The following is a 12,536-nucleotide window of genomic DNA, read 5'->3' as shown; positions in this document are numbered from 1 at the left end:
ACAAGAACTGTTGACACCTGTTTGCCCCTGTTAACCCTAGTATTTACTACATTGGAAGTGCCCTAAGTCTCTGCTAGGCATCCACCACATACAGCAATCTAGCCTGCAAACCAGTACAGCAAGGAAACATGGATTTAAAATGCATCACCAAGAGATTAACAGGTATTTTCCAAACTGTCTGCAAGAATTAGGTATAATTTGCAGGCATGGTCTCACCTTTCAGTAAATATACGATAATTTACCTCTTTTTATTTTACCCTGACTTGTGTTTTGCACATTTCTTGAAGGGCAAAGCAATTACTACCAAGTAGTTGGTGCATTGTCACCTTACATGCCAAGTAAACCTTAAAATAACATTTTTTTCTGACCTATTACCCCAAGGTACCTTGGCACATGTGCTCCTGTAGTACACAAGGGCCTAAGTCACAGGGATCTAAATGTTTCATCCAGATTTTCAAAGCACTTCAGGGCTTTAGCTGACCACAGTCTCTGACCATCAGTGTTTAGTCTAAAATGGGACGTGGAGTCTGATTTTTAGGTGTTATAATCATCAGTAGTTATAATCAAAAGCAAAGAGAACCACCTCTAATGCTGCAGGGTAAGGTAAAAATGTGGCAAAGTGGCCTAGATAGGGTTTGAAAAGCGATTGTGTCAGAACATAATTCAAATATAAATTATTTGTGTTAAACTTCAATGCAATAACTACTCCCCAAAACATAAACTCCTCTCTGGACTGTCTGACCTCTGCTTTCACAGAACATCCAATGTCCTAACAATGAATAATGCAAAGCTTGTTTTGGCAATTTGCGCTTGTGTTTCTTCAGAAGAATGACCAGTGCCATTAGATTGGTCGAGTAAAACTGTATTACCCTAAATGTCTTTAGAGTGCCCCTATGAAGTTGATATGTATTTCCTTAGAAATAAAAACAGCAAACGAATGTGGATTTTACAGCCATGAAAATAGCCATGAAAATATCTCTGTTAGGATATGTTAGTCTTGGGGGAAAATTCCGAAGTCAGCCTCTTGAAGCAAAGAAAAAGCATTTGACAACCTAGATGCTAAGAATTACTAGGGAAGAAACAAAAAACATAGTATAAAATGTTGTTATGCCACTGTATAAAGTGTTGATGCACTTGCCTTTTGAATACCATGTTTTAATCCAGTCATCTAATCTCAAAAAGAAATGAACAGAAAAAAAAGCCCATAGAATGGAGAAAGGTGAAAAATCTGTTCAAGGGCATATAATGACTTCAGAATGAAGAGACCATAGGCAGAGCGGGACTTTTCAACCCCTAAAAAAGACAAGAAAGAGACAGGATATGGTAAAGGTGCATAAAGTCTTCAGTGCTATAGAGAAGGTAAATACAGAGTGATTCTTAAATATTTTTTGAGACACAGAAGTTATGGGCTGCTCAATATGATTTTGGTATCAGGCTGAGAAGCTAAAAGCACAAAGTACTTTTTAATAGTGCATACTTACACTGCATAAGTTACTGCCACGGGCTGTTGCAGAGGTCAAAAATACATGGTCTGAAAACGACTTTACACAAATTAATAGAAAATCCATCAGGATCTAATAAGTTCAATGGTCTAATGCAACTTCAATTTCAGAAAATCCCTAATTTGCCGAGAAGCACTCGGTGCTTCCCTATTTCTTTACACTTCCCTCAGGCAGCCTATGCTCCCCGTGCCAGAGGTGGCTCCTGGGCTAGTCATACCACTGCTCTGACCAGATTTTGGCATTCTCATCTGTGAAAGCTCTGAAGTTTGAGGCTCACCAAGCACGAGTGAGGTCTGGGGAGAGCCATCACAAGGTGGTGCTTGGGTCCATCTTGTTTGCGTGAAAACGCTCAGCCTCAGAGTTGTCTTTGCCTCGCACACGCAAAGGATGATATTTTTGTCTCAGCAGTTCAGCACAGCCAAACTCTAAGGTCAAAAGCTTTTTCAGCAGTACTTCCCCAAAGTGCCAGTGAGTAGTTGTAACAAATACCAAATGAGTGAGCTCAGTGAGGGGTGATTAGAGCCACTGTGGAATATGGAATGCATCAGGGGTAAGAAGAGGTTTTATAAAGTGCCAGTGTTTATTTTAAATTAAGGGCATCTTCTGTGGCTGATTGCAAAAGGGTAAAAGGAAAGTACCGGATCTTAAAAAGATAAATTGTCAAATATAAATCTGCTGTTAGTCAAATTACTTGCAAAACAGAAATTCAGTGAGAATGGAGGTACATGAAAGAGAAATGTAGTAAATACTAGCATTTACTAAATACACAGAGGATACATCTCTGAGTCAAAAAATATCGTAGAGTGGGAGTGTGTTAAATATTTGCCCTGTTCTTATTTGTCCCTAAGCAACTTGTACTTTTCTGATGCTTATACCTAGTGTTGGAGACAGGATACGGAATAAATGAACCTTTATGGTCTGCCCTGTTATGACTGTTCTTACTTTCATAAATTCCTCCTCACTGGAAATTTCAGAGCTGTGAGCTGGAATGAAAATCAAAGGTTTAAAAGAATACCACAAAGAAAAATTTTGAAAAGATCACCTTGAACCAGTAGGAATGTTTTCCTTCCATTTTTATTTACTGCAAAGTGTATTTTGTTAATCAATAAATTAATTGAGCCATTTTACAGGAAAACAAGGTTTCTTTCAAAAGAAATGCAGTCTAATGTTTCAGGATTCCTACTGAACCTTGTCAAAGGAAAATCCTTTATAACCAGTTCTTCTGGATTTCTCTGGTTCTGCGGCAATATCTGGCAGCTTTGTGAAGCTGTAGCTCTTGTAGGAATCATTCAACAGAGGAAATTGCATGTATCAGGCTTCAAAACTTGGGCCTCAGTTTTCAAACTGAAACTTGATCTTGATCAAATCTCTCTGCAGCTCACCCTGTCCCCAAGTAATAAAAGACTCCAAAACGTAGAAAGGTTTCAAACATTCTTTGATAACACAATGTGTTAGTTATTATATACACCTGAAGGTACTGAAAATAGATTTTGTTGTTCATTTTATGTATTAGGTACTGCTATGTTAATTGAACCTCCTTTAAAAATCTCTGTCATTATCATCACCCTGTCTATACCTCATCCTTCCTTCTCTCTTTCTTGTCAAATGGCTTCATGTGAGAATGAGGTCACTTTTGGGGTTGTAATGATGTCTTCATTCATTTCACAGGTACACAGAATTTTTCACTTGTTTTCCTATCCAAATACTAGACCTGTTTTTGCTTAAATTTCAAGATAAGATGCAAACTGTTCTATATAGCTGAGACATCTGGAAAAATATGTGATAATAATAAAAAGTTTTAGTCACTAAAGAGTACCACATGGTTTCTTTAGTTTTTACAACATGTTCTTATCCTTCAGATTCTCTTATCCACGGCAAGGATAATGCTCTCCATTCACTTCTGCTATATATTGTTGGGATAATTGAATGAAAACTGTTTTAATGACAAAACATTTGCATTCAGCCTATTGACCCAAATATGGGCTACCTAGTGTCTGAGGATTCTAACCTATGGGGCAGAACTTGCAACAGTTCTAGACAAAAGGTCATTGTTTTGGGACATTCTGATTTTCCCCCTGTTTATTTCTAGGTGAAAATAAACTAATAGGGGATCTCTTAGTATTGGGTGGAGCAACACTATACGGCATCTCGAATGTTTGTGAGGAATACATCGTCCGAAATCTAAGTCGAGTGGAGTTCCTGGGCATGATTGGACTCTTTGGCTCCTTCTTCAGTGGAATTCAGCTGTAAGTGAGCAGGTTTGAGCTCCAAGGTCATTCAAATAAGTGTAGCTGTGGTCTCCTTTGAGGTACTGTACCCCTCTCTTCAAAGGTAGCCATTTCCTGTGGAGACTAGGTATCTGCTAATTTTGGAATTTGCATTGTTTTTAATATTTGAGGTAGTTGGATTTGAGTACAAATACAGTTACACAAATTTGTAGCTTAGTACTCTGTTTCAAGCACTATTTTCCTCAAGTAGGCACACGTGGGGGAGGAGTAGCAGACACATCCTACCATCTTATTGCCTGAAGACAAGTGAATACTTCACATTGGTCTGGTCTACGAACAGCAAACTCTCTACAACTCACTAAGTTCTGTTTCATACTTTTGCAAAATCACTTAGATTTCTAAACAGGTAGAAAACATATTCAGAAGGTATTTTGCTGTTTGGTTTGCTCTGTGCAATTAATTACATTATGATATGGCAGATATAATGAAAACATCCTTAAAAATTTGGTCTTTTCATGTTGAAGTATTTAGTACTCAGAAGATTGTGACATGGATTTTAGGATCTTCTGAGTCATATCTATATCCACTTGCACCTAATGAGCACCTCATCTTCAGGCCTAGGATCTGGGAGGTAGCTTCCAATGTTGCAATACTGTGACTGATAAGAGTGTAGTAAAAGTCACTATGCAAGATTGTCACATTTTACACAGATCCATCACTGGTGCTTGTCACACACAATAACTTTTAATTATCAGTCAAAAACAAGTTGCTTACCTGCACACATGAGCTAATCAGCTTCTAAGAACAGAGACTCATCAAAACAATGCGCCTTTAATTCCATTTAATTAGTTCTGTTTCTTTAGCCAGAAAGCTAATTATATTTATGTGGGATCTGAAAACATGACTTAAAACGATTTATATTAACTGCCTGACACACAAACAGTTCTTTAAAATATATATATAGAGAGAGAATGCAAGATCAGGTAAATGCACCTAGTATCTTTGGGTAAAGCATTTTTGTTACCTAGAGTGTTTGTGGTAGGTAGGTACTGGCTGATTCTGAAGGTATCACAACAGTGCTCTTGTCTTCCTGTGCATTTAAACAGTAATATATGTCTCGTATTCCTGATTTTAATTATAGTACCATTACCATCCTCCTTGACTCAAGAAGATAGTCACAATTCAGAGTCTATGATTTATTTTGCTGGTGAGAAGCTGGTGCTGGAACAAGGTATCTTTGTATATGGAGGACACAACTGGAAGGAAACAATAAAACACCATTTCATTGCTGAAACCTCTAAGGTTTTTCTAGTCAACCTTTGGCCCAGAAGATCTTGACAACAGGTTTTTCTCCCCAGCCTGTACAGCTTTTTGCTGCCACTGATTTTGTGGCACTTTTTGCAGCCCTGCCAACACTTTGCTTACATATGGACCTTTTTGATGAGATGGCAAAAGCTTTCATTTTGGAAAAGGCCGCTAATGTTCCTGCTACTTGGTTCCATGAAGCAATTCAGCTCTTTCTTATCTCTTATTGTAATAATGAACAGATGTCAGTCACATAGTTATGAGTTCACAGAGGTTAAATCTAACTAAATACACCAATTGTTAGAAGACAACACCCCAGGTTACAATGGCAGAATCTTTCTTTGGAAAGATTACTGGCCACTTTGGTACAAAATAGGACCTTTAGGTCTTATAAACTGAAGTTATCCGGGGAAGGAATATCTCAGAAATAGGACAATTTACTAGCATGCTAGGAAAAGCACTGGTCAAAGTTTGGTTGGCATCCACAAAGTGGAGATTTAGAACATATTTGTGTTGATACATCTGGAGGTGTAGGTCTCAGGTTCATGGGGTTTACAGGGAGCAAGCAGTACAATTCTGAAGAAGGGAAGGTATTGAAAAATGTGTAGGACTATGCTGACTGTAGGAAAGGCAAAATAGTATCCACAAGTGAATTTTCCCTTCATTGGCATGCACTGATATCAAATTCATACAGCAGCAAAAAGCTGTTGTATTTACCTTTTGTGTGTAAAAATATATACATAAGTATGGGTAACTCATGTTAGTTCAAGTTTCAGCACTAATACAGGGATGTGTCTCCAAAGGGACTTTCAAGAAATACACTGTTTTTTTCTAGAACCATTTAGCAAGTGTGCTCGATATTAGACCATAACAGAGGATAAAGTCAGATAATGTCTGTCGGACAGCAAAGGAAGTGCTAAGGCATCAGAAAGTTCAACAGTGAAGTAAAGAAAAGTGTTGGCTAACTACCCAGGCATTGTGGAAGGTGAGGTTTAGTGGGCTGAATGTGATTAAAGTGGGGAGGAACAAAATGTCAAAACAAAACAAAACAAAAGTAGTTTACAAGAGTTGGGGATATAGTAACTACACAGAAAATTGACATAATTCTGTCTGGTGGAATCACATAATTGTAAAATAATTTACTTTGTAACAGATCCCTTATGGTCATCAGGTTCAATACCCTACACAGAGCAACTCAAAGCTAAATTCAAAGTCAGGTTGCTCGGGTACTTGTACAGTTGATTTTTTGAACATCTCTAAGAATTGAAATGCCACAGTCTCTCTGGGCAACCCATTCCAGTGTTTAACCAAGATTTTTTTCCTTATATCTAATCAGAATTTTCCATGTTGCAACTTGTATCCATTATCTCACATCTTCTTACTGTGCACCTCCAAGAAAAATCTTACTCCATCTTTTCTATAACTACCCCTTAGGTACTTAAGACAGCAAGTATATTGTCCTATCCTCCTTCCCCCTGGGTTACCCTTCTCTTCTTCACACTGAAAACCCCCCGCTTTTTCAGCATCTCCTCTTACATCATGTGCTCCACCTGACTATCGTGATGGAGCTCTACTGTACTCCCTCCAATTTGTTAATGTCTGTCTTGTTCTGGAGAGCCCCAAACTGGATACAGTACTCCGGCTACTGTCACAAAAATCAATTCCTTCAGCTTTCTGGCTCAACTCTTTACCAACACAGCCTGGGATGCTGTTGGCCTTCTCCACTGCAAGGACACATTGCTGACTCATGTCCACCAGGACTCGAAGTTTAATTTTTAGAAAGCAGCTTCCTATCCAGTCAGCTTCCAACCTGTACTGTTGCATGGGGTTATTCCATTCCAGGTATAGGAGTGCAGATTTATTTTTCTTAAACTTCATGAGGTTTCTGCCAGCCTATTTAGTCTTTCTGAATGGCAACACATCTACTGCTCCTCCCATGGGTTGTCCACTGTGAACTTGGTATGTGTGCATTCCATCCCATCTTCCAGATTGTAAATGAAGACTTGAAACACCAACCAGTTGACAGAAGACTCAATCTGTTGATCACTACTTTTTGAGTATAGTTTTCCATTGCCCTTGTGGATGGTCCTCAAATCCAATCCATATCTCTTCAATCTCTAAGGATCTTTTGAGAAATCATGTTGAAAGCTTTGCTAAAGGCAAGACAGATAACACTCCATCCTCTCATCTGTTCCCTCTCCATTATCTACTGAACCAATCATCTCATCATAGAAGGCAGTAAGTTTGGTCAGGTATGGTTTGCTCTTAATAAATCCACGCTGGCTGTTCCCAGTCACCTCCTCATCATTCATTTCCCGGAAATGGAACATTTGCTCCATCGTCTTCCCAAAGTCTAGAGTAAGGCTGGCCAGGCTATAATTCCTTCCCCATTTTGAAACTGAACATTGCATTTGTCTCTTTTCAGTTCTCAGGGACCTCTTCCAATCACGTCAACCTTTAGAAGATCATAGTGGTTCCATTCTCTGATGAATCAGGCATCACTAAATGAAGCCCTGTGGCAAAGTTGCTCTTACTCCTCTTTGCTTCACAGATCATAATGAATCACAGATCACAGCATATTGTTTTCTACTTTCTTTGTATTGGATATGCAATGTGTGAAAATAATGTTCACATATTTAAATTATATTAAAATTTGCTTGCCACAGCAAGAGACACTGCAGTTTGTTTTCATGATATTTTTTCAAGAACTGCTGACAAAAGAGACATATGCCTTATGCATGCAAAGACACTTATAATTTAGTTATTCTGCAAACAAAATAATCTCATTATTCTATCCACAGTATTAGATTTGCCACACATCAGCAGCAAGCAAATTAGAATTTCCAGGATGCAACTCTCTAGACCATACTAATGTGGAAATCACTGAGTTTCTATAGTTTTACTATTAGAGTTGGTCTCCCACATACCACTTTTTGTACTAGGTACTTTGTTTTTCGATCTGTGTAATTCCACATTTTATACTTTTTAAAAACAGTGCCCAGACTAACATGCAGAGTTCTGCACAGCAGCAGTTATCTGTAAATCACAGAGCAGAAAAAAACAGTTGGCTGAGTGAGCTTCCTAGTCTTCCCTGGACTGGAAAGAGCAGAAGGGAACTGGGAAGGTAGCTTGTTGCCACCTTAGAATTTTCTGGATCTGGGATCTTGAAGTTAATGTAAAATTGCAAGACTTGCAAGATGTTGAAAGTGGACTTTTGCAGCTTGGCCCATCCTTAGTTTTGTTTCATGACTTTCATTGCTGTGACTATTTGAACTGTCTCAGCATGTAACAAATCACAGTACTCTCTTCAAACCCAGCCTGTGATATCTGCCACCTTATGTCAGTGATTTACTCAGCTCCCTATTTATTTGACTCTGCAGAGCCACTCTGAAGGGTGAATAACTCAGACAGATACATTATTAATCATTACAGTTCAAAAGCTTTCAGAATATTAAGAGGACAAGAGGATTGAATGTGTGCAGGGATGGGCACTTTTGGGCCCATTCAGAGAGCTGGAAATAAACCAATGCAAATTGTATGCTATCACGTCTTATTACTGCCCTGAAGATCTTTCAAACACAAAGGAACAAGGCTAATGCCAGAGTGGATTAGCAAAGTCTGATTGCATTTTTTGTTATAAGGTTATTTATGTTGTTTTGTCCAGCATTTGAATTGAATGAGTGGAAGTAATTTAACTTCTGTTCTCTTCCATCAAGTTTTGCCTTCTCTTCTCTTCCAGTGCAATCATGGAACACAAAGAGCTTTTGAAAGTTCCCTGGGATTGGCAAATAGGTAAGAAAACACTTTACCTCATTGAAGACCACTCCTGAAGGAGGTGTGGAGACAACCCATCTTTGGGGAAGCAGAAAGAAAATTTCATGGAAGCCAATGTTTGTGATTTTTCCACTGATGTCTGCCAAAGGTTGAACCACTTGCCTCATAACCATTCTTAAATAATCCATCCTCCCAATGTCATATTATGCTTTCCTTGCACCATTAGGTTAAGCACTGAAGAAGTGCTTATGAATGTCATAAGATAATTACTCAGACAGCCATGAAGTAAAACAATAATAAGGTTCTGTTCTAAGATTCAGTGCAACACTGAGACAAATAAATGAGGTAATCATGAAGAGCCAAACCTTTTCGATGGATGCCAAAGAAAGAAAATGGAACCTAACAAAAACTATAAAAGTTCTTGCAGTGCTTATTATAGCCCCATAAACTCATTTCCAAGGGGAGCATTTCTGTATGTAAATGGTTAATTGCTTTCCAAGTAGTCTTGGTGGAATATAGCAGATGTGTCTTTTAGACAAGTTTAGGTAGCATCAAGCACAATAAAGCTCTTATGGTGTTTTGCTATGCAGTGGATCGTATTTTCCTATTTCATTTTCAAAGCTGAGTTTATGATCTAAGACTCCTTCCTAATTAGTCCAACAAATTATTTGCTTTAAATGCAAATCAACATTTAGGAAACGAGAGTCCCTATAATCACTCCTTTAGTATTTACAACAATAGAAGAAATAAAAGAGTGCTAATAGCTGATACACATAGCAGGGAATTCAAGTTCTGGCAATCCATTGACAATAGCTTGTTACCTACTCTCATAATGAATGTCAAAATAATGGCTCAGAAGCATGCAAAGGCAACTGATTATCTGGGAATCCCCAAGGACTGGAGATACAAGTTATGGGATACACCATTGTTTTCGTTAAACTTCCTTCACCATTTCCTCTTATCACACTAAAGCTTAATAAAAAGAGTGCATCTTTCACAAAACATCCTACCTAGAAGTCTTGCATATTTGATGGTTGAGCTGTAAAACTAAATGACATCAATTTAACGTGTCTATGGAGAAACACTCTCAGCTGCATCCCATAAGTGTATTGGCCATCTTTAATCTGTGGTCATTAGCATAACTGCATCAGTGTTTGTTAATACTTCATGATAAGGAGCTCAGGGACATAATTAATCTCGTACTGATGAAACTAGCAATGGTCATAGTGAATTAATCTACTATGCATGTAAATGTCATATATACTTTCATGGGAGTTCTGTTGTAATAATATTAGTGAAATGTGCCATTAAAATAAAGTCGTACTTGGTCTGTGATGACATTAAAATGTCATCAAAAGTTAGTCAGTAATTACAAAGAGTCCCTGCTCTTCAGTAGAAGAAGATCATCATAGCAAGAGCATCATAGATATGTACTTGTTTTGTTAAAATATTAATTGAAAGTGTGGTGTAGTTAAACATGAATAAAATGACAACAATAATGTGTAGTTTTTTGTTCTTCCCTGTCTTCCTGCACATCTACTTGGTGTGCTTTCCATTGCTTCAACAGTAATACAAGATTGTCAAGTAGTTATTGACAAATCTATGTCAGGGTGTTCACAGCCTTGTCCTGAATAGTTATCCACTGCGGCAGACTCAAGCCTGCAGTCCAGCAGAGTTAAATCATCAGCCTTCTGAATGGTAGTGATAAAGTCACAGCAGGCAACCTGATAAATAACTCAAGGTGGCCTGTTGCCATCTGCCATAATTGTGTCATTAAGAATGTATGAACTACGTTTCAGCTGATGTAAAATGCAAATGATTTTCAAATATTGAGATCTAAAGCCTATGTGTTATGTCTACCATGTTTAAAACAGACTGTGGCCCTCCTGTTTTTAATTTTGGAAATTCCCCTGGTGCATAGTATCATCTTTGCAGCTAGTATAAATCAGTGTAGCTCTGCTTAAATTCTTGAAAGTTTAAGTGCTGACAATCTGACCAAAAGGAGAATGATTGTACCATGCTGATTGAGTGGTTTCACTTGAGACCATGGCACAGTTGTAGAATGACACATGAAATAATAACAAATAAACAAACATCAATTTTGTTTAAGAGAAAAGCCAGTTTGACTCTCTGAGGAAGTGTCCTTTGTTACAGAGGCTCTGAATGTTTTTGAATAGTTTTTATTCTAGGAAGACTACATAAAAAAAAATAAATCATAGTTGAGTCTGTTTCCTGCCAATGAAACAATAACTTTTGGAGTAAAAATATCAGGTCTAAAGCATGCAAAATTCAACCAGCATGCTCAAGCAGCTAAAACAGAAGTTCCCCAGACATGTTAATTTTGGTGGTACTCTTTAGAGCAGTCCATGGGGGGAGTTCCTGCCCATTAGTGAAAAGATGGCCTATCTTAAGATGGGTGAGGAGAGACTGAGGGAGTGGGGCTTGTTCAGCCTCCAGAACAGAAAGCTTCGAAGAGCTACCCACAAGAAGGTTATCAAAAGGACAGAACCAGGGTCTTCATATTGGTGCATGGCAGAATGAGAGACAATGGGCAGAAATTGAAATAAGAAATTCAGACTAAATAAAAGGAAAATCTCTTTCCCTCTGAGAACAGGCAGGCAGTAGAACAAGCTACCCAGTGAGGTTGTCCAGGCTCCATGCTCAACAGTTTCAAGACCAGGCTGAGCAAAGTCCTGCACAACTTGGTCTGATCTCACAGCTGAGCCTGGTATGAGCAAGGGTTGAACTAGAGACCTCCAAGCTCTCTTCTAGCCTGAATTGCCCCACAGTCCCATGATCCTAAGTGCCCAGTTTAGACACCTATCAGGCATTCACACCCAACCACGCAAAAGTGGTGACATTGCCCATCAGAGTGAACACTGAAAGAAAAGGTGGGATTTCTTTCATCAGCTTTAGATATCTGGGATGTGAATATCTGATTTAGTTAAACAGACTCCCTTTATCATCAGCAGAAATAAATAGGCATGATACAAGTCATACTACGCTAACGTTATTGTCTAAAAGAGGTTGGACAACCTGCACTGTAAAATTTCCAAATCTCCTCATTGAGCACCAAGCCTCAGTGTATGTCCAGAGTTAGGTGTAATAAATCCCACCCGCAATGGTCTTCATACACATGAAGCCTTCATTTTAGGACGATGCATCGAAGCATACAGTTTTGAATGATGAGTTTATCAGGCTGCTTATTAACACAGACCTGCTCATGAGCAGATCATTTCAAAAGTACCTTCTAACTTCCCAGTTTGTTTCCTTCCGATATCTGCTCCAGGCCATGAGTACTGATAACTCAGTGCCTGGTTAGGCACAGGTGCCATCACGTGGGACTTCAGCACTAGTGGTGATTCCCAAGGCTATTCTGAAAACTGGTCTTCTAGAAACAGTATCTGAAAATCATGTGATGTTATTTCCAGCTTGCTTATTGTCACCAGTAGATGCTGTCCAGGTGGTGGGTATTATATGTGTTTTAAGACATAAATGAAATGCTGCTCTACATTAACTTCTGATAGGACAGATGCAGTTTAAGCAATTTTCCACTGGAACTGGAATACCCTTTGGAAAAGCAATCTGTGAAGTGCATGTAGCTGCCTGCCAAGGAATATGAACACCAAGACAGCACCATAATATAATACTAGTAATTAAGAGCATAATCCACCAAAGCACCTGAATATATCTATTAAATCCACAATGACTAGAAGGGATTTGATGG

General features: G+C 38.5%; 1 protein-coding gene across 2 annotated transcripts in view; it reads left to right on the top strand.

The window, feature by feature from the left end:
- Positions 1-12,536, top strand: part of SLC35F1 (solute carrier family 35 member F1) — a 243,299-nt gene that overhangs the window by 203,175 nt on the left and 27,588 nt on the right. For both annotated transcript variants that reach the window (XM_080588100.1, XM_080588101.1), the window contains 2 exons: positions 3,592-3,748; positions 8,775-8,827. In XM_080588100.1, coding sequence (XP_080444226.1) covers positions 3,592-3,748; positions 8,775-8,827 — 210 coding nt within the window. The remainder of the gene's footprint in view (positions 1-3,591; positions 3,749-8,774; positions 8,828-12,536) is intronic.

The sequence above is a fragment of the Anser brachyrhynchus genome, assembly GCF_964034855.1.
Source record: "Anser brachyrhynchus genome assembly, chromosome: 3".
Taxonomy (NCBI): domain Eukaryota; kingdom Metazoa; phylum Chordata; class Aves; order Anseriformes; family Anatidae; genus Anser; species Anser brachyrhynchus.
Note: the sequence above shows the minus strand (reverse complement) of the source record. Positions and strands in the feature narration are given on the sequence as shown.